Here is a 27,993-nt window from a genome sequence, read left to right as displayed (position 1 = left end):
TTAGACTTTTAACAAAATAGTGATTTATAGTATGTCCAGCCATTTACAGAAAAGATCCATTTACAGAAGAACAAGGCAGTTGTAATATATTCTAGGTGAAATCCATGATGAAGAATCCTTTGTAATTTCATTTGCTGGCCATATTGTTGAGTTAATCTTCAAAATGCATGCTGCTAAAAAGGGAAAGAGCAATTGATGATTTAATTTTTAAATTTAAAGACTGCCATTTAAATGAATCACAAGTCTAATTTTTAAATGAAGTGCCATCAACTGGCTCCTGGCATCCGCCCAGCTGGTGGACTGCCCCAGCCTAGTCTCCAGGCAGACGCACTGGCCTGGCCTGCTCATATAATTCAGATACTAAAACATTAAGAGGAACACACAGTGCAGCCTCAGAAAGAAGGGCATTCTGTCTGGAGACCTAAACTAGATCTGGAGGTTCCGTTATCAGTGAATTCACTGTAGAAATGCCTAGACTGAGGAAAATATAAGTTGATTTCTTGCTCTTGGGAATACGGTGGTCAGGGGTGTGTGTGTGTGTGTGTGTGTGTGTGTGTGTGTGTTTACTTAATGGCCCTACCATGACCCAATTACTCTGATAATTTTCCCCTTTCTTGATTTAACTTCCTTCTTTCTTTCTCTTCTCTTTATCATTTTCGTTAACTCCTTCCAATTTTTGCTTAACAGCATTTATATTTTCCAGTTTCTAAAAGAATAACATGGTGGTCCTATCCACCAGCTACTGTCTTCTCTTTTCTAACCACGACTCTAGTTTTCATGTGCATCCCTACTGGCCCAGTGTACCATGCCTACAGGTGCAGCTTCCACCACGTTGGCCTACTAGGTCATTAGCCAATCTGTCCCTTCTATTTTGAGTCATAAAGTAAGCTGGAAATACATGTCTGAAAAGCAAACACAGCAAAACACCTGTATACATTTTAAGTACTTTTCTAATAAGCTTGTGAAATAATCGGGCCATTGCTTTACTATTAGCTTTAAACACTTCCTGACGTTGAGGAAATGTGACAGCCATGTATAGAATAAAACTGTATGCTTTCCGTTCCTTATCATTGTCCATCTTTTACCTAACTTTGCAAATTTAGTGTCTCAATACCAGTTTTTCCACTTCAAAAAGTCATAGTCTTAAAACAGTATGTCTTCAATAACCATTTTTCTGGTTATGGGGCAACCCCCATCCAATGGTTGTTGATGAGGGAGAGTACAACAGCCTGGCCCCCTTGCCTAAATTCAGGACACTATCCCAGCTCCAGAGCCCCTCATAGCAGGGCGAGGCCTCAAGTGAAAGGTCACCACAGTGCAATCTCACCCTCTGCCCTGTCCAGCTTCTCTCACTCTGTTACTCCTTTACTCTGTGTTGCTGGGAGCACTGTCTCCCGGGGAATCCAATCTGAGACCTACAAGAGGCTATTGACATTTTAGAGACCTTCTGAGGCAAGACTTTAAACCCTCTACTTGAAAATCTGGACTCACTTCGGTGGCTCAGTCGGTTAAGCATCTGACTTCGGCTCAGGTCATGATCTCATGGTTCATGGGTTCAAGCCCCACATTGGGCTCTGTGCTGACAGCTCAGAGCCTGGAGCCTGCTTCAGATTCTGTGTCTCCCTTTCTCTCTCTGCCACTCACCTGCTCATGCTGTCTCTATCTCAAAAATGAATAAACACTAAAAAAAATTTTAAAAACATCTGGCCTCAAGGTTAGTTACTGCACATGAAGCCAGAATGAATTGGAACGTTTTTTTAATGGAAAAGCATCAAACATGCCAGCACTCCCTTCCAACAAACCTGAGCTCAATCACCCCTGAAATACCTTTAGAACAAAAACACTTATCACCTGTCACCTCTAACAGGAAGGTTTGAACTTATGGCAAAATCAGTTTTGCCTCTCAGAAGGGTCATAGACCCTCATCCCCGAAAAAATGTACAACCAGACACAATTTTAGATACAAGTCCAGGAGGATATAAACGCCTCCCCCAAAGCCTTCATGGACTCCAAGAACCGTTGACTTATAGCGAAGGTAACAGGAATGTATAGTTTCAAAGCTGTTATCCAACACAGGGAATAAAGAGATTTCTTTTTAAAGTATGTAAGAAAGTCCTAATTTTTCTGCATATGATTTCATCAGTAGGTTTTGAATAACCAAATACCAGGCTCAACTTACATTTTCCAGAGTCATATCTGTTGTATTTGAAGTTGTCCTCCTACGATATCTCTTCCTGGTACAATAGACACTGACGAGGGTGACTATCAGCATCAGGGCAAACACAGCAACGGTAGAAGATACAGCGATGACAATGGTATCCTGGGTGGAGCCTCTCCTCTCACACCTTTCGCCCAGGAACCACCAGTCTTCCCCTGACAGACACCTGCACGTCGGAACGTGACCCAGAGTTATGAGTTGATATTTCAGTCTGAAAATCTTCGCCATTAAGGGTGCGGCTCAACATTCGGGTCATTGGCATATGGAACTCAACTGGAGGGGAATGGATAGACTAGCTCCAGAGGGCCAGGCAAGGCCAGTGGCAAAGACATGGAATCACTGTTCATCTGGTACTCACAATAGTGGCTCTGAGGTAGGAAAGGAAGGTGGTGTAGGTAACGGAGAAAATTTGGTTCTCGGTGTTTCAGTCCCTTAACCTCCCCCCCATATCTCTTGGCCAAACTCATCCCAGAACTTCTGAGAACAATCTCCATCTAAAAAATAGTGACAGTCACACTTTACCACCCAAGACTGTTGTGAGGACTTAATAAGGTCTATAACACATGAGGACTTTTTCAGGCAATTACAATACAATGTACTATTTCTTCATAAATAATTTTATTCTTCTTGTGGCTATCCAAAGTCCCAAATGGAGACCAAAAAATAAATATCCCATGAATGGCTTTGAGATGAGAATCAACTGATTTCACTCACAGAAAATATCAGTATCTAATCCTATATTGTGTAAATGATAACATTTCTAACAGGAGAGTGGGGAGATCTTGTCCAAGTGACCCCTTACCTGCACTCGGCCTTGCCATTTCGGACAACGCAGATGCCGTCGTTCTCACATTTGAAGTTTGTGCAGAGGTCATCGATGTTAGAGGTTGGGATTGGTGGAATTTGTGTAGAGTTAAGGTGGGATATGTCTAAGGAGGGCAGAGGGAGAGCATGGACGGACATCAGTTTGACTTTAACAAGCATTTGATCCTTAAGTTTCAAAATAGATGCTTAGGTTTCCCAGCCAGTAAAATAATTAATAGGTAGAAATCTAGATACAGACGGGAACTGGACCAGCCTTTGGGGTCATCAACTGAACCACATGCTTACCTGAGCTTGGGCTTGCTTGAGCTAGAAAGGGTCTAAGCCCTTATAATCCACCCTCAAGGGACAGACATGAAGACAAAGCACAGAAATGCAAGGTGACTGATGGGCTTGCCCAAGGTCACAGGATTCTTGCTCAGGAAGAGCAAGTTGGTGGATATCTGACACAAGCTACCAGGCCCCCCTAACAACCAGGGCTCTGATGCTTGTAGTGTTTTCTATTGCTTCTCATCCAAACAGTGTTGAACCGAGGTGATGAATATGTGACTTTTTCTCTGCTACATAAAAGTAGCAGTTGTTTGTCCCTCAGCAAAGTTATTCTTTTTTTTTTTAATTTTTAATGACTTTATTTATTTTTTAACATTTATTCATTTTTTTGAGAGACAGAGTGCTAGTGGGGGAGGGGCAGAGGGAGACACAGAATCCAAAGCAGGTTCCAGGCTCCGAGCTGTTAGCACAGAGCCTGACGTGGGGCTCGAACTCATGAACCATGAGATCATGACCTGACCTGAAGTCGGATGCCCAACTGACTGAGCCACCCAGGCACCCCAAAGATTTTATTTTTTTAGTGTTAATTTATTTTTGAGAGAGTGTAAGTGGCAGAGGGACAGAAAGAGAGGAGGACAGAGGATCTGAAGTGGGCTCTGTGCCCACAGCAGTAAGCCTGATACAGGGCTCGAACTCACAAACCGTGAGATCATGACCTGAGCCAAAGTTGGAAGCTCAACCAACTCAGCCACCCAGAGGTGCCCCTAAAAGATTTTATTTTTAAGTAACCTCTATATCCAACATGGAGCTTGAACTTACAACTCCAAGATCGAGTGTTGTATGCTCTACCAACTGAGCCAGCTAGACACCCTGCAGGAAAGTTATTCTTGAATAATTTTTTCCAAGAAGTATCATCTAGATTTACTCTAATTGACACTGACATAAAAATTTCATGGGTTTTGGGGCAGCTGAGTGGCTCAGTCAGTTAAGCATCCAACTCTTTTTTTTTTTTTTTTTAATGTTTGTTTATTTATTTATTTATTTATTTAGAGAGTACTCATGTGGGCAGGGGTGGGGCAGAGAGAGGGGGAGAGAGAGAAAACCAAGAGTCTCCATATTCTCACAACTGTGAGATCATGACCTGAGCTGAAATCAAGAGTCAGACGCTCAACTGACAGAACCACCCAGGTGCCTCTACTATCCAACTCTTGGTACCAGCTCAGGTCATGAATCTCGCAGTCGTGAGATAAAGCCCTGCATTGGGCTCCATGCTGAGTGTGGAGCCAGCTTGGAATTCTCTCTTTCCCTCTCTCTGTGCCCCTCTCCCTGCTTATGCTCGTGCGCCCTCTCTCCTAAATAAACTAAAAAAAGATTTCATGGATTTTAATTGCACCACCTTTCATCACAAACAAGATTCTGATTTACAGAGCTGTAAGAGGGTCTATAATAGTAAATGACTTAAAATTGTGCTACATGAAACCCAGAAACCACCAGTATTCCTGGAAAATGTATTTACTAGCTGCCGTGGTTAAGAAATTTAAAAGACAATAGATTAATGCTATTACTGACAAAATATATATGTGTATGCTTATATATGATACATAAAATATACATTTGTGTGCTCATATATATGTATATATGTATGAATATATATTTGAAAGACACAATAGAGACAGTTCATTTCCAGTTTCATTTCATGTGCTTGTGTGATATTTCTATTTCTGGAATCTTAGAGTATAATTTAGGGTATAGTAGCTATACTTTAACTTGTTTCTAGAGAAAATTTCTGTCCTAATTTTCCATTGCTCCATGTAGTGGTAATTAAATTCTTTATCCTGGAATGGTCACTTTTTTAATTTAAATTACTTTCTTGTTGTTAATAATTTATGCCAGAAAGAAAAACTCCCACTCATGCCCATTTACTCCTATACCTAAAAATGGAGCCCAGAAGAACGTAGTCAATAATCAATGGCCACGACAACAACAACAAAAATAGCTTGTATAAAACTATTTTTGCTGACATACCTTCCACGGTCAGTAGGATATAAACATCATCTCCTTTTATAAAATCTCTGCTTTTCAGCCTCTTGTAGGTTATAAAGGCAGCGGTTCCAAAGCCCATACCTCTTCTAAACTCCGTTCCATTAGGGAAAAAAGCCACTAATCCCACTTTGGATGGCCTGTCCCAAAAATAGTTTCCATTATCTGAAAAAGCAATTTATATTAATGGATTGTGTTTAGCATCATCATAGCTTTTTGTGGTAGGAAAGAACGGGCAATGTGAAACGCAATTAGGATAGAGCTCAAAATAATTAAATGATGCTATTGACCTGTGATGTATTCTCTGGCAAGTCACTGAAGCTTGTTCATTTATACTGTCCTAAAGAAAATGAGATTGCCTAGTAAGGAGGAGCACATTCTGGAATCTGAGTGGAGAGATACCAAAAGTTTCCTAGATGCGGTATCACACCTATACTTCCTGACCAGTATAGAAACTCCCTCCCCATTAAAATCATTTCTCAGTGGCCTCGAGTCATAGGTGGTCCTTTTAACTAAGTTGAATCAATACGTTTCTGAGAGAGGTTTTTTTTTATTGTATTTTTTAAGTAATCTTTACAATGTGGGGTTCAAACTCATGACCACGAGATTAAGAGTCACATGCTCTACCGACTGAGGCAGCCAGGTGTCCTGAGAGAGTTTTGAATATTAACATAGAACAATTCATCTCATTAACTGAATTATTCACCTAACAGCAAAGTCCTTCTAGAAGACAGTGAGAAGCACTGCTTCTGGGGAAAGGTGATGACCCACCCAACTTTGAGCCATTTTCAATGTCATTCAGGCAAAAATGCTTTGGGAAAAAAAAAAGTGAAGAAATCTGAGCATCAAGTCCTACAATCCTCTTTGTGAGTATTTTTTTTTCCTAACAAATTAATGGTTTTTCTTTTTCCTAAGTCACATAGGTCCATTTTTTTTTCATATATAGAATTCAGATTTGGCAATAATAGTCACCTTGCCATAATTTCATTTTTTATTAGGCTCCCAGAAGGCAAAGGATTATTAAAATTAGAAATGTGATCATTGCCTTCTGGGAGCTGTTCCTTTTTGAGACTGAAAAGATGGGGAATGATGTCACCATTGGCGAGCTCTCCAGAATTCTTTAGTAAGAAATTATGATCCATTCTCACAGCCTTCCCAACACTCCAGGAGCTCAACATCTTTCCTCTCATCAGAAACCATCCCCTTCTACCAGAGCTGAATTTTGTCTGACAGTCCCAGTGGCGAGGGGTGGTTACTATTACTGCCCCAGTTTTACTGCTGAGGAAACTGAGGCTCCAAAAGACTATTTAATCAACATCACATAGCTAATGAGAGGCAAACCTTGGATTTTAACCGAGGCATGCCAGACTGCAAAACCAACACTCCTTGGACAACTGGAATTCAGGTATGATCAATTGCCAGGAATAGTGTCTTCTCTATTTTTCAGAGACAGTGCCTCTTGACATTCTTCACAGCGGCCTGCCTGGGGTACTCTGTCCACACCTGCTGAAGCCCTTCCCTTCAATGTCTTGTGTTCCTAAAATCTGGGGCTCAGAAATCCCTAAGTACCTGACTGTGCAGTCTCTCATTCCCAAATTGTCCATCCCTCCTAGACAAATGACTGTGTATTAGCAGTAAAGGAAATAAGTCACGAACCGGTGGTCATAAATGGGTCTGTAGTTATACTCCGCTGGTTGGACATACGCTGTCGAATGTCAGGATTTTGATCCAAGAGTGTCATCGTGGCTTGTTGCCAAGGACATGGCCATTGTAATTGATCATCATTGGCTCCAGAGATCAAGTGGAAATATATTCCTGCGTTAGTCGAATGATTCAGATTCAACTGAATCTGGAAGGCATAACCTTTAGAAGAATAAAATGGAGGGCTATATATAGTTTCATTCGAGCTGCCAATAATCTGTGTGAAATTCTTTATATGCCAGATATGATGAGGGCACTGTGTTTCTGAAAGATTGATGTCATCAAGAGACAGGCCACCCAATGATGCACCAGTGCCTCTGACCCCTCCAAACACCACTCTAAATTTGTTGGTCACTTTCAATGTCACATGGTAAAGTTGCCAGCTTCCAATGGGTATATCTGCAAAAGAGACATTATTATTTCAAAGAAGACAAAGGACTACGAATCGTGTGCAAATCAACATTGGAGTTTTAACCTTCGCAGGACAGATTATCATCCTAGAGCTATTGGTTCCTACAGGTCTGCAGTGTGTTTTTCTCACTTCTCCAGCCCAAGCCCATTCACTTCAAGGCATTTCTGTGGGGTCAAACTGCTCCCTGGAATATCTGGATGTTTACCTGCTTGTTTCTCAGGTAGTCACCTGTGTCCAGCGAAGGGTAAGCAAACACCAACATCTAATTTATGAGTATTCCATGCCCTAAATAGGAGTTGTCTCCCATTATATGCTAGTTAAAACTGATATCTACACGGTGCCCAGGATTCCTGGGATACTGAACCAAAGCTTTATTTGACGTATTTATAGTTTGAAATACTTCCTTCACATGCCCAACTTTCAGTCAGTGTTTTGGCAGTATTACACAGAAATCCACCCAACCCTAGAAAGCCCACACCCACAATTGAGTCCTTAGATCATTTACCAGTGACTCAACATTATAAATATTTATCTAGTATTTGATAGCATCAGCCTTCTGCCCGGTGCATACTTCCCCCTTTGCTATCATCCCCTACCCTTAGCTAGCAGCACAGGCTATGTTATCTTGTCTTATTTTCTTACATCACATGCCCAAATAAGGAGCGATACACTTAAAAAATTTCAGAAGCCCCCAAGTAGAGAAAACAGCTCAGGAATTCATGTCGAACTGGTAGTTCACACGATGACTTCAAACTTAAACGTACTGGCACTTAATGTGAAGCACAATTATGTGAAAATAAGGCAAAAATATCCAAATGACAGAAAATGCTATTGTCCGTGGATAGACTCTGGATTGAACAAAAAGCTTCCACGAGAGATTCCACTTCATTACTATCAGTACTGTTCATTTAAATTCTGTTAAATTCTGGGGCGCCTGGGTGGCGCAGTCGGTTAAGCGTCCGACTTCAGCCAGGTCACGATCTCGCGGTCCATGAGTTCGAGCCCCGCGTCAGGCTCTGGGCTGATGGCTCAGAGCCTGGAGCCTGTTTCCGATTCTGTGTCTCCCTCTCTCTCTGCCCCTCCCCCGTTCATGCTCTGTCTCTCTCTGTCCCAAAAATAAATAAACGTTGAAAAAAAAAAAATTAAATTCTGTTAAATTCTTTCTCATAAGCAAGTTTCTTAAGTACCCTTTGTGCTATTGATTGTTAGTGATAACACCCACCCACAGATTGTTAATGGAAAGGATTAAATATATACTATATATAATGTGTGTGTATATATACATATATATATATGTGATGTTATATATGGAATTGTACAGTATATATAATTATGTTATATATGTACAGCATGTGATATACACATATATGTATATGTTTATATAAAATGATATTAAGACCCTATTGTAGGTGTTCACAAAAGAAAGTATCATCTGTGTTGCAGACTGTTTCCCATTGTTAAATGGGAAGAAAATGGTATGACACATAGCATAATGTAGATCGATTTTATAATAGGTTTTACTCAATTCATTCAAACCAAGTGGTCAATATGTGGAGAGACAGTGATAGAGTTGGCAGCCCACGGCCCCTCCCTTCCTGAAATTTCTTAACCATCTGCTTTTAAAGTTGGTCAACACGACCCATCTCTCTGCCACATGATTGGAATGAGTGTTGCTTTCTCTTCGCTCAAGAATTACTCTAGAAGTTGCACTTAACCCAAATCATAACAATTAGAATTCTTCACTGGGTTGTTTTTTTTTTTTTTTCAAGCTAGAAATTGGAGGAAGTGTCCCTTTTCCAGGCTAATGGCACATTTGATTAACTGTAAGCTGAGAAGTAAAATACCCAAAGCACCAGTTTTGTGGACCGGGCCCATCTGGCATAACATGAGAGGTCTCCAACCATGTTCAGGGACAGGTCCAGTCCTGCACGAGGCCAGTTCTTTCCTCGTCCATCCCACAATTCCTTTACATTCAGTAATTCTTCCCATTTTGCCTAGTTTTCATTATATTTGTATTACTAGCCAAGAAAGGACCTCCTCAGTACTAGAGACTTAAAGAATTAAGATGGCCAGGGGAGCCTGGGTGGCTCAGTCGGTTAAGCGGCCGACTTCAGCTCAGGTCGTGATCTCGCGGTCCGTGAGTTCGAGCCCCGCATCGGGCTCTGGGCTGACAGTTCAGAGCCTGGAACCTGTTTCAGATTCTGTGTCTCCCTCTCTCTGACCCTCCCCCGTTCATGCTCTGTCTCTCTGTCTCAAAAATAAATAAACGTTAAAAAAAAAAATTAAAAAAGAATTAAGATGGCCTTATCTGGACTCAGACAATAAGAATGTCAATATTGTACCTTTTATTTCTTCCACAAGCGTTAGAGTACCATTCACGTTGTCTGCAGAATACTCCCTGATGTAGATGTTCAGTTGGTCGTTTTCACTTCCACTGTTATATAAATAAAACTCCAAGCACTGAAATCCTCTTTTAGGGTAGAATGTTCTACTTTCCAGTACTGCTGTGGCCCCCACACTTACAGAGCTACTGTTGAAATGCATGAAGAAACCAGAACCTGTTATGAAAACAAAAGCAGAATTGAGAGAAAACAGATACTACATAGAGGAATGCACGTCTTGTGGGCACAGTAGTTCCCCTCAGTACCCGCTGTGTGTAAAACACTATATTGGGCATTTAAATGCAGCTCCAGGAGCAGGCAGTTTCTAAAAGAGACATTAGGCCACCTTTTTTCCATACTATAGCTTTCAAAATCAGAAAAAAGCGTCACCTACTTGGTCTAGTCTCTCTCTCTCTCTCTCCTTCTCCCTCCCTCCTTTCTTTTCTCCTTCTTTTGGCCTATGGAGGACCACTACCCACTATCCAAATCTGCATTTTATTTTATTTTATTTTATTTTATTTTATTTTATTTTTTAACATTTTTATTTATTTTTTGAGAGACAGGGAGAGACAGAGCTCAAGGGGGCGAGGGGCAGAGAGCGAGAAGGAGACACAGTATCTGAAGCAGGCTCCAGGCTCTGAGCAAGCGGTCAACACAGAGCCTGATGTAGGGCTCGAACCCACAAACTGTGAGATCATGACCCAAGCTGAAGTCAGACGCTTAACCGACTGAACCACCCAGGTGCCCCTGCATTTTATTTTATTTTTAGTGTTTATTTATTTTGAGAGAGAGACAGAAAGAGTGTGAGCATGAGTGTGGGAGGGACAGAGAGAGAGGGAGAGAGAATCCCAAGCAGGCTCATGCTGTCAGAGTAGAGCCCAATGCAGGGCTTGATCCCACAAATGGTGAGATCACAACCTGAGCTGAAATCAAGAGTCAGACACTTAACCAACTGAGCCACCCAAGTGCCCCCTAATCTGCATTTTAAAAGAAAATTGTATTTTTATTGATGTATATTTGACATATAGCATGGTGCAAATTTAAGGTGTACAAGATGTTAATTTGACACATTTATATATTATAAGATGACTGCTACTGTAGCAATAATTAACAACCCCTAACATGTCACATAATTATTATCCCTTTTTTGTTGTAAGAATAATTAAGTTCCAGTTGTTAATAATGATTAGCATATAATATTCCTGTCTATAGTCACTACACTGTGCATTAGATTTCCAGGGCTTATTATTACTGATTGCAAGTTTGTACCCTTAACATCTGTCTTCTCCGCCGTCCCCCCCACCCCACCCCACCATCCTCCAAGAAAGAAAAAGAAAAAGAAAAAGACTTTTTGCTGTTAGGGACCTCAACCACTGCCTAGACTGGCTGAGCTCTCATGCAATGACCCTAAGTTTTGAAGTCTAGTTTTACATCTTTATTGCCAGAAGTGAGCAAATAAATAAAAATTGAGTACTTGTAGCCAAATAAATGACTATTTAATTTAAAACAAAATTATTATGGAAAAGGATACTCATCTGAAAAAAATTAAATCAATTGTACTTTGACTCTTCATTTTAAGGATTCTTGTAACAGGAGCATGTAATCACAACCAGCTGGAATTCTGAAAGTGATTAATTCACATTGTGCCGTTGGCTGCAAAGTGTCTTGTATCTGGCAAGCTTTGAGAAAACCACCCCACTGCCCTGTAGATAAGAGTCTTTCCGGGAGATACTGTCCCCTCCTGCTGTGGGCACGTATAGGTAGAGAGGCTTCACAGAGCCCAATTCTGACTCACAGAAAGACAAGTCAGAGAGTAAAAGCAAAGAAATGAACCATGTCCTTACAAGGCACAGAACTGTTTCCTTAGTAGCAACTGAATGGGTTATCATTAATAGTTCAGATAGAAATTAGAGACAAAATCCCAGTTTTCATGGCCAAGGAAAAGACTGGAGCCACCAAGTGTAAAATCTAGAAGTATCTCACTCCTGTTACCTTTGCACTGGCCCATGTTGGAGTGATCGCTCTCTGGGCCCCTGGAGACCTGGGAAGTCCGTTGCCAGTCAGCACTATCACCTGAACTTTGAATCATACCGCACACGTTTTCCAGTTCAAAGTTGCACGAGTCCAGAAAGCTCAAGGAAGAGGCTACAAAAGCAAAAACAAACAAACAAACAAACCACACACACACACACACACACACACACAGTTATTGACACTCCTACAACATGATAACCTAGGTAATAAAAACTGTCATGGAAGTACTGGGAAATGCCAGGATGGCGTTAAAGGGAACACCTCGCTGATTCTGGAACGTAAGTCTACACTCTTCTCGTTACCCAGATTATTAAACAGCAACCCAGATTATAAAATCCCATTGATATGATGGCTCCTTCTTTAAAAATCGACATGGGGCATGTTACTATAGGACCCAATTTGTTTGTAGAGCTAAAGGCCAGAACTTCTAAGAAGAAAAATATTGCTTCCCAGGTATGAATTGGGATTTGGGTGTTTATACGTTTGTTATTTTTTTTAATATCAAACTTCAACTATAAAAACTATAATTATCGATTATCTAACCATAATCGCAGAAAAGCCAGCAATGCCGGACAAAATGGCACGGCACGTCATTTTCCCCTCCATGGCAGAGAGACACGGAAAACATTTCAAAGAACCTGCCACATACAGCAATTATACAGTCGATTCAACTTTAAGAGATCATAGTCGCTGAAATCCATTCGCTGGCCGATCACATCCATGAAGTCTGAGATTCGTGTTACAATTGTTGGTTCTGTTCCATTTTGGAAAGCCGTCTTACTGTAGTGCATTACTGACGTGTAATCATAGGGAACATTCAAGGAGTCTGATTCTTGGTCATCGTAGGTGTTAAAATTGTGCTCTCTGCCTAAATGTTAAATTTAAAAAGATCTTTAATTACTCGATGTTCACAAAATTTAGCTTATCTTACTCTAGGCTTCCATCACTGCCCAAGATTGGACATTAGCATTTAGTGTAAGGTTCTAAGAGCTTCTATTAGAAAGGTAGATCCTAAAAGGTGTTATCGACACAGTCAAGGTCATTGGCAGGTGCTCGTGGGAGGGTGGGGGCACCCAAAGCAGATGGAGGTGGAGGTAAGAGGACGTTGGGAAGGGTGGTGGGAAGGGACCTCGGAATGATAATACAGGCAGGAGTCCTTAGAAAGAACTGACGTACTCAGGGATTTCACGGTTACTGGAACACGTGTGCAAGTTTTTAAAATGAATACATTCAGAGAAGATACCTGGTTGTTTAGCATCACACTGATGAGCGTCTGGTTGCAACTTGAAATGGGATGATTTAGGGGAAACAGTGAGGTGGAACTGATCTCCAAAGCTTATAGATGTGTTATCAAATCTGGACAGAAGAAGTTTCTGTCAAAGTAAGACCCAGGGAATCTTAAAGAGTGAGATGATGGATTGAAGCTAAGCACTTGTCTTGCTCCAGAAATCTTGTAGTCCACTGCTGTGCCTTACCCCAGTTGAGATCACCAGACAGCAATATCACTGAGCTGTGATGTTCAGGGGTCTCAGTACCGAGCAGCCCCCACAATGCCTCATAGGACAGCAATACCACTCCCTCCACCGTACCCTCTGCAGGCAGGACAGATGGGGACACTAAGCGTCCTTGTGGAAAACACGAGCTTCAGTTGTACAATGTTATTAAGACATTTCTGACTTGGAATAGGAAGTCCCAAAAAGTTCCGGCTCATCAATTGCTGCAGTGTTTCCCAGTATGGGCTCCATAGAACAACAAACACAAATACTCAAAAAAAAAAAAAAAAAAAAAAGGCGATGATCAAGTCAGTTCGGGAAATGCTTCGTATTTGGAGATTTACAATATGTGTTACTCTAACGGAGACTCTGAACAGTAAAGTGGTATCAGTAACTCAAGTTTAATTTATTTTAACCTAGGATTTCCCAAACTAATTGGACTGTGGATCTCTTTCCGCACACATCTGGGAGCATTTCGTGGGACAGCACTCCCTAAAAATGTGTTTTGGGAAACACCAGTTTCTTAGATCCTGTCCAGCTCCAATGCACCAGGGGTCTGGGGTATCAGTGCCCCAACAACCTTCAGGCACGTGAACTCATGCTCGTGAAGTAAAGCATCACTTCAGTTTTCCCATTATTAGCGGTCGGCAGGAGATAGCACATGCTTAGAAATTCAGTTTGTGGCCCAAAATGTAAGAAAACGAAAGAAATGTACCTGACAGAATCCTGTCCCACATTATCATGACGTAGTCATCCCGATCGGAACGAGACTGCTCATGCCAGAACCCCAGGGCGTGGAGGAACTCGTGTTGAACTGTCGCTATTCTGTCACAGTTCTCCCCGATGGAGAGTTCTTGCTTCCCAACATGCATGTTGCCCACTGAAGACCAGCAGCTTACAGGAGAGTTCACGGGACAGGGGGAGAGGGTGTTCTCACCATGCAGGCTGAGGCCTCGGGGCACAATCCCCAGTGCCCCGTCCTCTCCTTTAACCCACCTACATCCTTCACTCTTTTATCAAGACACTGCCTCCCTCTCATAACCTCACAGATCACATGATTTTTGGAGAAGTGGTCCTGCCACCAAATATTACACGGGAGCAAGGCATCCCCCGATCAACCGAGTCCTGATTTTTTTCTAGAAATGTCCAAGTTTTTCACATGGTCCTTGGTATGTTGATGACCACTCATAAAGTTTTATAGGTGTAAAAACCACATGGAATTGCCAACCCCCAGGCAAATAATACTCAGTGTAACTCAAGCAGTAAGTGTAGTTAGGTTAAAATAAATTGAAATACGGAAAATCTACCCCCAAAACCAAGAGCACACTATATACAACGCATGTTAGCTAACTTGACAATAAATTATATTAAAAAAAAAAAAAAGAGCATGGACTCAGGACTTAGCCATTCCTCTAGCTGAGCCCATTTCTTCATCTGTAAAATGGGAGAGAAAACCAGTACCTATGTTGCAGGTTAGCTCTGAAGACTAAATTAGTTAATACTTATAAAACTCTTAAAATAATGCCTGGCACAATTTAGTGCTACATGTTTTGAATTACACAATCAAATAAAAAATATCCAAAGCCTTTAAAAAAAGAGAAAGAGAAAGAAAAAGAAAATAAATTGAAATACACGTGTGTACACGCGTTTTACTGAAAGAGGGAAATAAAAACTATGTAAACTACGAATGGTTGAAGTTCCTTAAGTTATGGGCTGGATGGCATGCAATCCCACCCTCCTTGTCTTAATGTGGGTAGTCTGGTTGCATGTGTGAAAATATTATTTTTATGGCTAGAGAAACTAGATGTAGTTTGTCTTTTATGCTCCAGCAAACAGCTAAGGAAGCCCCCACCCACCCTCAGGGTCAGGGACTAGGGCAATTGTTGTGACAGGCCATACCTGCAATGGTTGGCATTTGAGCCCTTAGAAGACAAACTTTCCACCTTACCCACTGCCCTTGAACACTGATATATAGTTAGCTTCTCCAGTCCAAGGCTTGAAGTCAATGCATGTTTTTAGGCGATAGCGTTCAAATGCGTTAAGGATAACTCCCTTAGCATTCATTTCTGAAGGAAGAAAACCAACAAAAAATACACTGATTAACATTATCACCGTTGAACAATTCACCATGGAAATGGGCTATGCATTACATTGTTTATCATGAGTTAGTCCCTTCCTGAATGTTTAGTGTTTCATTTTTACCAAATTTAGTATTCAGTCCCAATTAAGTATGTATCATATGCAAGTATTTGGTTCTTCTTCAGATCCTTGATTTTGCCCCATATTTGTTTCTTTGGAACCACTAGAGGTGCGTTACTGAACAACAACAACAAAAACCATACCCTTACCTCAGAGCACAAATACCTTGGATCACAGGCAGCCAGAGTGAACCATCGCTGTCACATGCTTCATCTGAGAAGCTACAGTATGTATTTAAAGCCTCACAGCAGAGCTTGTAATTTGAGGACCTTGAGATGGGAGTCCAGGAATATTCCAGAATGGTAGGTGCAGCATCCATATCTGTACTTCTATCATCTGTATCTATTCTGTATCTATATCATCTATATATCACCTATGTATTTATATCTCATCTGTAGCTGTCTATACCTATATCTGCAAAGTGCATTTCCTGGAGAAACTGTTCATAAGATTCTCAAGTGAGTTCAGGACCCAAATTAGAGTTAACCATTGTTTCAAAGAAGGCAGAGGCATGAAAGCAACAAAGACATTCAGGAAAAGAAGCTTGGAGGGCAACCCCGGAGGAAGGGGTTCCCGGGAAGGATGGTGGTTCCTGGGAAGTGGGAGACAGTGTGGCCAAGTGGCAAGCACTTGGACTCTGAGCCAGAGACGCCTAAGTTCTTTCCCATCCTCATCACTTTTGATGCGTAACCTTTGCCAATTCAATTCACCTTCAGAGTTTTCTAAAATTATCAGCTAAGTGGGGAAATAAAATCAACTTTGCAGGCGCAAAGTTAAGCATCAGACTCAGCCAGTTAGGTGTTGGACTGTTGGTTTCAGCTCAGGTCATGATCTTAAGGTTAGTGAATTCAAGCCCCACATTGGGCTCTGTGATGGCAGCTGGCAGTGTGGAGCCTGCTTGGGATTTTCTCTCTCTCTCTCTCTGCCCCTCCCTGACTCACGCTGTCTCTGTCTCTCTCAAAATAAATAAATAAACTTAAAAATAAAATAAAATAAGGCGTGTCGGTTGAGCGTCCGACTTCAGCCAGGTCACGATCTCGCAGTCCTCAAGTTTGAGCCCCACGTCGGGCTCTGTGCTGACAGCTCAGAGCCTGGAGCCTGTTTCAGATTCTGTGTTTCCTTCTTTCTCTGACCCTCCCCTGTTCATGCTCTCTCTCTCTCTGTCTCAAAAATAAAAAATAAAATAAAATAAACATTAAAAAAATTTTTTTTAATAAAATAAAATCAACTTTTCAGGAGATAATGTGAGGATAGGAGAAAGCAGAGGGGCAGTTCCAAGTAAAATGAGCATTTATCGAGTGTTCATTTCCTTCCTCCCTTCTTACATGACCATTGCACTTTTGAAAACAATTAGTAGGAATGTCCTCTGTTTCGGTGAGGATCAAGAACAGGACTCACATAGGGGGCCCTAAAATCCATATGAATTTATATGAGGCACCCAGAATTCCACCTTCTATAATACCACACAAATAAAACATGTTCTTTGCAAGTAAGTTAGAAAATGCAGATAAACAAAAAGAAGGAAATTATAAAATCTTATCACTTCAGAAATAATCAGCCACTCTCATCAAGCTTCTTGCTTGTGTGTTATATACTCACAATATACACATATTTTTTAGAAAATACAAATCAGTCTACATATTTTATAAACTATGTGTTTCACTAAATAGTATATCATTAAAAGCTTTATCAAGTGTTCTTTTTATCATTTTAATGGCTACCTTATATGGCTGTAACATATACAAGTAACTTCCTATTGTCAGATATTTAAAGTGTTTCTGGATTTTCTGTACTATAAATATCATGTTTGCATTCTTATGTCAGATCTAACACTTCCTTACAATAAGACACGATGATACCCACCACCACAAGCCTGTTTTAAGGACAGGCTATAAAAGGAGCATGCAGGTCTAGGCCTTTTATCAAAGTTTAATGAGGATAGCTTTTTTTTTTATTTTTTATTTTTTATCTTTGAGAGACAGAGAGTGACAGAGCGGAGTCGGGAAGGGGCAGAGAGAGACAGACACAGAATCCGAAGCACGCTCCAGGCTCTGAGCTGTCAGCACAGAGACCGACACGGGGCTCAAACTCACAGACCGTTAGATCATGACCTGAGCCAAAGTCGGATGCTTAACTGACTGAGCCACCCAGGCGCCCCACGAGGATAGTTTTTACCCTTCATTGAATTGAGAGTCAAATAAGGAAACATATGTGAAAGTTTTGTGAAAGGGATATAGCCCTCTACCAAGATAAGCTCTTCATTTACTGTGTGCCTTCATTACCAAAGGCTAATTATCTTTGACTCATAGATGCAGGAGCCCCCCCCCCCACCCGGGATCATGTTATTTAAATCCCCAGGCTCTGAAGGCTAAAGCAGGTCCTAGATAAGCCTAGGAATTAAGCAAGCAGCTGCTCAGGATTATTTTTCTCTTTAGCCCTTTCAGGTTTGTAGCACCTTGATTTTCATTTCCATCCCCCCTCCTTTTACCCTGTCTGCTCTCTACCTGCCCCACACACATCAAGTCTGACACCCAGGCAAGGAATGATCACTTATTCACAGGAAGCTATCCATGGCTGCCTCAAGAGTCACCCCTTCCAGAAAAGCTGCATCTAACAGCCAGGTAACACCCGGAATGTAAGCAAAAAGACTAAAGCAGAATTGAATATGTTGGTTAAGAGCGATTTCTGGAGAGCCCAAAGTCACTTCCAGTAAACCCTTCATAGGTATTTACTAACTCTTCATAGGTATTTACTTTTGCTACCTGTAAGGGTGGCTTTGCTTAGTGATTTCCTCAGTCAGAGTCATTTCAAGATGGTATAAATTTCAGAAATATGAGGAAATCTTCTTCTCACTTTAAGCATAGAGAGTAAGTTCAATGCTACAATATTAAACAGGGGTAAAGTATTTTCCAAATGAGAAAGAATCAAAATCATGGAATTAAAAAAATGACCTAAAAATTTGGGGTTTAATCATATTATAAAACTAGCACAAAATAATGCTGTAATATCAATTGAAAAGAGCAGATTTAAAAATTTAAAACGGGGGCTCCTGGCTGGCTCAGTTGGTGGAGCATGTGACTTGATCTCTGGGTCATGAAGTTCACTCCCCAAGTTGGGCATAGAGTTTACTCTTAAATAAATAAATAAATAAATAGAATAAAAAATGAAGCAAAACAACTTAACAATTTTTTAAGTTTATTTATTTTGAGAGAGAAGTTGGAGGGGCAGAAAGAGAGGGAGAGAGAGAGAATCCCATTCTGCATAGTCAGTGTGGAGCCTGATACAGGGCTCAAACCCACAAACCATGAGACCGTGGCCTGAGCTGAAGTCAGACGCTTAACTGAGTCACCCAGTGCCTCTAAAAAAAATTTAAAACACTATAGTTATACCCATATAAAAATGTACACAGTTTGGATGGTAAGATGTGGACTGAATTTTTTACCTGACATGTTTGATTCGTATATGTTATCAATTTATATATATATATATATATATATATTTTTTTTTTTTTAGTAAACTCTATGCCCACCATGGGGCTCAAACTCACATCCTTCAGATCAAGAGTCACATGCTCAAGGAAGCTGGGTGGCTCAGTTGGTTAAGCGACTGACTTCAGCCTAGATCATGATCTCACCATTCCCGAGTTCGAGCCCTGCATCAGGCTCTGTGCTGACGGCTCAGAGCCTGAAGCCTGTTTCAGATTCTGTGTCTCCCTCCCTCTCTCTCTGCCCTTCTCCCACTCACACTCTGTCTCTCTCAAAAATAAATAAACATTAAAAAAAAAAAGTCACATGTTCTACCAACTGAGCTAGATAGTCACCCCAGTTTATCAATTTAGTTTTAAAAAGATGTATTAACTGCCTATAAAATGTCAGAGACTATGCTAATCCTCAGATTTGCAAGATGAAAAATAGCTCTGGGCCTCAAGGCATTCGCTATGTTGTTTTATAATGTGTAAAAACAGGTACATTAAGCTCATAAAGTTACAATAGCTTTGGTTAAAATTCAGGGCAAAAGTAGCCAAGAGATACAATGAAATTTAAAGCTCACTGGTATTTCATAGAACACCTGAGGAGAACAATTTTTCTAATTTTTATAAATAATTTGAAAATAAAAGAATTTTTATATTTTTAATCAAAACATTAAGACCAAAAAATATTATAAATATTTAAAGGCATTCAGATTTCCCCCCCATTCCTAAAGTCAGTGACTATCTTTCCCTTCCACATTATAGTTTCTAATCCCACCTCTGGCCTTGGCTTTTTCTACCTCCTCTTGGTTTTTCATCTATGTTTCTGGCCAGTCCTCCCTTCTCAGTCACTTCTAACAGATCCTCCGTCTATATCAATTCCAGAAAGTTGTTCTCCCAAGCTGAATTCCAATCTTGGCCATCTTCTCGCTCAATACAATCTTCTTGGGCCACTCAATACGCTCCATCTATCTAAGGAGTACGTGTTATATGCAGGGCACCGTGCAAGGGGCTCATCGCACCAGTGGCTTCAACCACCTCCCACAGCCTAAGAACACCCAAATCTCTCTCTATCCTGAATGATTAGGCTGTACACCAACACTTCATATGATCTCTCCACCCCAGTGGGCCTGATACATTTCGAACTCTGCATGACAATTTCCACCACACTTCTGTATCCCACCCTCTTTCAGACATACTCCCTGTTCTTGTTACAGGCACTACCATGCACTCAGTTGCCTAAGACTGAATCCTGGGCACCAGCATCTCTTTACCTCGATCCCTTTTCTTGCAGTCAATCACTAAATCTAACAATTGCCTCCTAAGGCTGTCTTAGAATTGTCCGTTCTTGTCTATCCTCGCTGAGAGAGACTTGGTTCAGAAACTCTCAATCCTTCCCTGAATTTCTTCTACAGATTCCTTATTTGATCTCTTTTCCTTTCCCCCCCCCCCCCACTAATGATACATCTTCTCTATGGCAACTAGCTTGATCACAATCTCACACCCACATTAAAACTTCTGGAGGTTCCATGTCACCATCAGTATGCACACCAAGTTCTTTAATGTGGGAAACACTCAAGTCTTTCCAAACTAGATTCTGCCTACCTGTTCAACCTCACTAACTCCCCATTTCCAACCAAAATTCCAGTTAAGGGTTTACCCTTTCCCCATGCCCTTGCGCATAGTGGTCCATCTGCCTGGAGCACCCTTCCCTTGCTATCAGAAGCCGTGCTGGCCCGCATGACGCCTTTCTGTGGATTATTACAAAGGAGCACTTCGTCTGGGCAGATGCTGCAAGTCTTGACGTGGCAGGTAGTAAATAGCACTTCATGCAAAGAAACAAATGCCTCTTGATGAACGAAATGCAAACCTGATCTCAGTCCCACTTCCCCCTTCCCAGGCGCCTATGTACCATGTACAACTTGCATAAATGTCCTGGTAGCCCTGCTACGTAGTGTCACCTGCCCCCTGATGCCTTTACATCTAGGCTGAGTCACGTGCCCCTGCAATGCGCTCCCACAGCTTTTCAACATGTCATTAAGCAAAATATGTATCCCGTTCTATTGTAATTAACTTTTGGCCGATCTGAATCTCCATTGAAATGTATGAACTTTAAGAAAACTTTCCAGGGGCACCTCAGTGGCTCATTTGGCTAAGCATCTGACTCTTGATTTGGCTTAGGTCATGATCGTGTCACGGTTGTGAGACTGAGCCCCACGTTGGGCTCTGAGCCGACAGCTCAGAGCCTGCTTGGGATTCTCTCTCTCTGCTCCTTCCTGCTTGTGTGCTCACTCTCCCTCTCTCTCTCTTTCTCTCTCTCTCCCTCCCTCCCCAAATAAATAAATAAACTTAAAAAAAAGAAAAGAAAAGAAGAGTTTCCCAAACAACAGTTGCTAAAATGATTCTGGCAACTGAAACCGTAAATAAAATGAGGACCACATTTAGAGTTTTCCTTTGCAATTAAATTTCTTCTATACAGTTTTTTGTTTTGGATTGGATTCTTCTTTTTAGTGTTAAAATATTATTTATGTTATGAAAAGATGATGATAAAGATAGTGGGTTCTTATTGTTGGGTAAGTTCCTCGCTTGGCAAAATAAAATTTTGGCAAACCAATGCCAGTCCCTAAGTTTTGTTTGGTTGTTTTATGTTTGCTTATTTTGGGTTTTTTTTTTTTAATGTAATGTTTGTTCATTTTTGAGAGAGAGCCAGCGAGGGAGCATTGTGGGCGAAGGGGCAGAGGATCCGAAGCGGGCTCTGCACCGACAGCAGCAAGCCCGATGCAAGGCTGTAACCTACAAACTGTAAGATGGTGACCTGAGCTGAAGTCGGACACTCAGCTGGCCGAGCCACCCAGGAGCCCCTGGTTGTTTTTGTTTTCAACTCATACGTAAAACCTGACCATAGAGGAAACCGCTGCTTTCAGATAAAGACTACCTTCCTGATCTTTGTGTCTCCAGCAGCCAACACAAAGTAGGCTCTCCATAAATGTTGGTTGCGTTAATCCCTTTCTTGGTCAAAATTCAGCAAATATTTCAGACAAAATCACTGTGGTTCTTTTCATTGTTCATTTTGCTTATTTTTATAAGTAAATATTTGTCCATAGCCACATAAAGCAACAAATAAATCCTGAAAGCCCATAAGAGCCTACTCGTGAAAATACTGTGATTATATTCTGTCAGGAATATACATCAGTTATGGATTCTCCAAGGTATATACTAACCCAAGCTATCTTCTAGAACATATGGGATGGTATGAGGCCATCTGTATTTTTCTCCGATGATGGAATTTCTATCTTGTGCCTGTCAAAAATAAATGTGAAGGGTTAATTAAATGAATCAGGCAAAAACCTAGGGAACAATGAACAGTTAATCTAGAAATAAATGAAATTTAAAATGTAAGAAAATAAGTAGGTTTAAGCAGGATAAATTTAAAGGTAGTGGAGGAAGGCTGCTAGTTCTGAGGGGCGAATACACTCGGTATGTTCTGAGTCTGTTTTGAGGCCAGTAGCCTAAAGAGTTAAGAGAGAAAAGAGACACAGTAAGAGAGAAGGAGAGGAGATGGGAGGACAGTGGGCAGGAGTTAAATTATGCAAGGTCTTGAAGGCTGTGGGTAAGTTTGGCTATTGTTCTACACGCAGTAGGAAGCTGTTGAAGAGTTTCAAGCCCGGAAGTGAAATGATATCATTGCTGGTTTAAAAGACCACTTTGTGGGGCTCCTGGGTGGCTCAGTCGGTTAAGCATCTGACTCTCGGTTTCGGCTCAGGTCATGATCTCATGGTTCATGAGATCAAACCCCACATTGTGCTCTGCATTGACAGTGCGAAGCCTGCTTGGGATCCTCTCTCTCTCTCTCTCTCTCCCTCTTTGCCCCTTCCCACTTGTGTTCTCGCTCTCTCTCTCAAGATAAACAAACTTAAAAAATAAATAAATAAAAGACTACTTTGCTGGGAGGGAAGTGGGGACAGGGACAGGGAGAAAAAAATTATAGGGGAGCAATATTTGAAATAGAGAGACAAATTAAAGTGGGTTATTTGGGGCATGTGTTGCATTGGAAATGACAGAACTTACTGATGGATCTGATGGAGGGGTGAGAGAAAGAGCAGAAGCAAAGGTGACTCCTGGATTTTTTACTTATTCAGAGGAGTAGGGTGATGACTTTGCCAAGAGCGAAGGTCAAGGAGGAGCAGTTTGCATGAAACTGGTGTCCAGTTGAGAACGCCTTACATGTGAGGCACCTCATAAACGCGGAAATGGAACTGACCAGTTGGCACCTAGATAGACAAGTCTGGAGTGCAGGAGAAGGAATGGATAAGAGTCACACCTTCGGAATCATCAGCATAGACATGACGTTTAAAGCCCTTGGACAAGGTGAGATCCAGAGGGAAAGAGTACAGATAGAACAAGCCCAAGACTAAACCTGAGACACCGCAGCTCTGCTTCTTGAGTTGAAGTTCCCAGCGGAACTACCTGTAAGTAATCTATGCTCATCCATGTGCCATAAACTCTTCACGCATAGATTTGGCAAGATCTTTACTTGGCAACACCATCTTTAGCTGTCAGGATAGAAGTCACAAAATCTATCTTTTACAGTAAAAAGTCTGATTCATTGATATGTTTAAAAATTCAGTTTAATTTGGCCTCAACTAGATTAAATCAGGGAGGTTTTATTTAAAAATGAAAACATCAGGGCACCTGGGTGGCTCAGTTGGTTAAGCACCTGCCTCTTGGTTTTGGCTCAAGTCATGATTTCACAGTTCATGAGTTCGAGCCCTGTGCGGGGGCTCTGTGCTGACAGCGTGGAACCTGCTTGGGATTCTCTCTCTTCCTCTCCCTCTGCCCCTCCTCTGTTCCCTTGTGCTCTCTCTCAAAATAAATACATAAACTTAAATGAAAATAAAAATGAAAGCATCATATTGTCCCAATAATGAAAATTCATCGGACCAATAAGATCAAGGCATACATAGTGAGTGATGATGGCTTTAACCACACAGAAATCTGAGTAATGGATAATGAAGGCATTATTATGCAAGTCCCTCAGGGTATAATGTATTTATTGAATACATCTGTCTCTATGATACTGTATCTCTAGAGACAGTTGGGCTTAACAAAGCCCATGTTGTCCAATCATTCTCATATACTCTGTACTTTAATTTGCAGTAATTAATAGAAGATTCTTCCTTGCTTTGTTTCGACTCACCCCATCAAGTCTGATGTCTCCCTCAAATAGATCCAGCCCCAAATCTAAGAGGGAAGATAAAAATTCATGTTAGCAAATTGTATTCAAACCCTCTACTTACTAAAATATGTAAAAAAGAAAATCTACAAACCTTCATTGATATCAAATATATCTTGATCAATTCCACCATCTACATCTTTAACTAAAGGAAAGAGAAAAACGCATTGAGCATTATGTTTTGAAAGAAGACAATCTTTATCAATTACCAAATTAAAAGTAAGGAAAGTTCTTTGTATCAGGTAAGTGACTACTAGGTTCTGATTCAACATACATTGATTGATTGATTGATTGATTGACTGGTTGACTGATTGAGAACCTCCCATGAGCCAGGCTTGGGGCTATGGGGCTTTTGCATATATGCTTTTGTCCTATCCATGTCCCTTGAATGTCAAATGACTTCAGGAATAAGAAATTGGTCACTCTGTATAATATTAAACTGAATTTGAAAGACTAGACTAGATGACTAGATTAAATGAGAAGCAAATGTTTAAATCTGGTCAAACCAGCCCAATCTACCCATATGTATATATCCCTTTGCTAGTAACATATCTTGGAACTCTCAAGCAAAAGTCCTAATTTAAATTTGAATTACTCTTGTAAGTTGCAAAGGAGTAAATAATAGGGCCAAATCTCTAAGGGTATGACAGAATAGGATGGACATCGGGTCCACCTGATTTGATGCAAAATAGCAAAAGTAGTAATAGCAAGCATTTATAGGATGTCTCATGTGAATCATTGTGTTTGGATTTTCCTATATCACCATCTGTTTTTCTGCTGGGTATGTGGAACCCTGGAACAGGAACAATAAAACGGTTCTCAATAAATCAAAAGAAGCCAGTGTTTGACTAAAGTTCAATGCAATTATACAATTATGCATACGTAATTATGCATTGTGCCTAGCATTAAATGTGTCCTAAGTTATTCTGTCCTGTTGTTCTATCATCCACACGACTTTCTTTTACTATAACTTAGAACAAAACTCAAAATAGACTCACCAAAGTTTTCTGGAGTTGGCTGAGAAACAAACACATAAAAAAAAACAAAAAAAGGCATTATTATGACACCCATGACATAAAAGACCTTCTTGGTTCCAATTTATATCTAGTAATTTGTAGAGGGAGGGGAGTTCTTTAATATTAATATATTAATAATTTCTGGCTTATATCTAAGACAGCTAATTTGGAGTCTAAAATAATTTTTGGATGACAGGGTCTTCTTATCTCATGTAAAAAATAAAATTGGCTATTGTATGGATTTGAAGGTGAAAGAAACAAGAAACTAACTTCACAGATTGAAAAGAAGGCAGCATGTAAGACTCCAGCCCTCAGATAAATGTTCACTTTAAACATGATTCTCTGAAGGATTCATGGAGCAATGTTTGAAAAACCTAATAATTTATCCCCATGGAAATATTATTGTAATTTATAACAACCCCTTATAAAGAAATTTTATTGAAGACCTCATTAATCATGGTTTACTTTCACGTTTTTCTCAAGACGCTGCTTGAGAAATGTTAAAAAAAAATCAATGGGTATACTTTGCAATTAAAAAAAAACCTTAAGGGGCATCTAGATGGCTTAGTCAGTTAAGTGTCCGACTCTTGATTTCAGCTCAGGTCATGATCTTATGGTTTGTGAGTTCAAGCTCCACATGAGGCACTGCACTGACAGCGTGGAGCCTGCTTGGGACTCTCTCTGTCACTCTGTCCCTTCCCTGCTCAGGTGTGTGCACTCTCTCTCTCAAAAATACAATAAATGTTAAAAAAAAAAAACATACACACACTAAGGAGCGCCTGGGTGGCTCAGTCGGTTAAGCTTCTGATTTTGGCTCAGGTCATGATCTCACAGTTTGTGGGTTCGAGCCCCGCATTGGGCTCTGGGCTGACGGCTCAGAGCCTGGAACCTGCTTCGGATTCTGTGTCTCCTTCTCTCTCTGTCCCTCCCTTGCTCTTGCTCTCTCTCTCTCTCTCAAAAATAAACATTAAAAAAAAAAAAACACTTCTGAAAATAGGTTCTCTACAAGTGACCAAATGAAAAACCTAGACTATATGCCCAATGGAAAAAATGAAGTAAACCTGAGAAATTTCTTTTTTTTAATTTTTTTAAATGTTTATTGATTTTTGAGAGAGAAAAAGAGCACAAGCAGGGGAGGAGCAGAGAGAAAGAGGGAGACACAGAATCTGAAGCAGGCTCCAGGCTTTGAGCTGTCAGCACAGAGGCTGACACAAGGCTCCAACCCACGAACTGTGAGATCATGACCTGAGCTGAAGTCAGATGCTTAACCGACTGAGCCACCCAGGCACCCCTTAAACCTGAGAAATTTCTTAGGGAAGTCTAGAGTCTAGTGAGAAAGCTCATGGGACTGGCAGGCAGCAGGTCTGGGTTTTATGCCTGGTTCCACCAATTCACAGCAAGTCAGTTCACCTTCCAGAAACTCAGACTATCTGTAAAATAGGTTAATACAGCTTACATATCTAAATACCAGAATCATATGGACTGTTTGGCAAGCAGTAGGAATGAACTGGTTGGATAGTTACTCCTCTTGATATTAAGAAGTGCCTGTTTGTCTCACACATTAGCCACACGTAGGCACACTCACAGAGGAATGCTAATGTGCCTAATGATAAAAGTCATCAAGAGGTGCCTGGGTGGCTCAGTCAGTTAAGGGTCTGACTTCAGCTCAGGTCATGATCTCATGGTTTGTGAGTTCGAGCCCTGCACCGGGCTCTGTGCTAACAGCTCTGCTTCAGATTCTGTGTTTCCCTCTCCCTCTGCCCCTCCCCTGTTCATGCTCTCTCTCTTAAAAATAAATAAACATTAAAAAAATTTTAATTATCAAGTATTTGTTCATAACTACAGTTATAATGTGTCTTAAATGGCATCTCTTGTTCTCAATGTTGTAGGTCCTGTTCATAGAATATCAGCTCAATATAATAGCTAATTTTAAAATCACAACTAAAATTCCCCCTAGGCATTTTGGTTTTTAACCCCCTAGGTTTAAAACTTTGGGTTGGTCTACGGTACAAACTACCTGTCACTGTAGAAAGATTGGTCTAACCTGACAAAGAGGCAGACGAGAAACCCCATGCTACAAAACCGTAAGCTCTGGCTTTGCCTGTGACATCCACCATTCATGTCTTACGGCACCGCAACAGTAATATGCATTTCACGCGGCAGTAAAAAATGGAATGCTTTTCAAATTGCACGTTTTCCACCTTATCAGGAGAAAACTTGTTACACAAAAATGAAACTGAAAGAAATATATAACTTTATGTCCATGTCCCTGACTCTGTCTCTGACGGGGCTGCTTCTCACCCCGTGACCCTGCCTGCCCCAGCTCGCCCCGCTCATTTCATTAACATCTTGAAATTCCTAAAAAGCAAAAACATGAACAAACAGGCAATAGGCCCCCAATTTTTCTCATTGTTTTCCAAACACAGTTTCCTTACCAAGCCAGGAACCAGGAAGAGAATGGCAAAGAACAGAAACCAAGGCAGATACCATGAATCCATGTTGTGGCTTCCAGTTGAAATGTGCAAACTAAGAAAGTCAGAGTAGCATTTACTTCTTAAAAGGCAAACATCATAATTTGTAGCCTTTGATCTCAAAGATCCATCTTGCAGGTCAGCTCGCTGTAGTAGTATTATCTGCACTCAGAGAGTTAAAGTCCAGTATCCTGAACACAGCTCTGCAGCTTTGTTTGTTGGCTTTTTTTTTTT

General features: G+C 40.8%; 1 protein-coding gene across 3 annotated transcripts; it reads right to left on the bottom strand.

The window, feature by feature from the left end:
- MEP1B (meprin A subunit beta) lies at positions 1-27,936 on the bottom strand. 3 transcript variants are annotated; one of them, XM_045457897.1, is made up of 15 exons: positions 27,724-27,936; positions 25,271-25,289; positions 24,367-24,417; positions 24,237-24,280; positions 22,261-22,339; positions 15,320-15,437; positions 14,087-14,265; positions 12,528-12,746; positions 11,837-11,989; positions 9,806-10,021; positions 7,007-7,450; positions 5,336-5,515; positions 3,021-3,147; positions 2,180-2,384; positions 1-170 (listed from the first exon to the last, which is right to left on the bottom strand). In XM_045457897.1, exons 1-15 carry the CDS (start codon positions 27,784-27,786, stop codon positions 159-161), a joined length of 2,109 nt encoding a protein of 702 aa, XP_045313853.1. In that variant the 5' UTR covers positions 27,787-27,936; the 3' UTR covers positions 1-158. The 3 variants fall into 3 exon arrangements, with proteins under 3 accessions (XP_045313853.1, XP_045313852.1, XP_045313854.1); XM_045457896.1 differs by having other exon boundaries at positions 1-173; positions 27,724-27,934; XM_045457898.1 differs by having other exon boundaries at positions 1-173; positions 27,776-27,934.
- Between the last annotated feature and the right edge of the window lie 57 nt (positions 27,937-27,993).

The sequence above is a fragment of the Leopardus geoffroyi genome, chromosome D3 (genome assembly GCF_018350155.1).
Source record: "Leopardus geoffroyi isolate Oge1 chromosome D3, O.geoffroyi_Oge1_pat1.0, whole genome shotgun sequence".
NCBI lineage: Eukaryota > Metazoa > Chordata > Mammalia > Carnivora > Felidae > Leopardus > Leopardus geoffroyi.
This window is presented reverse-complemented; position numbering and strand designations above follow the sequence as displayed.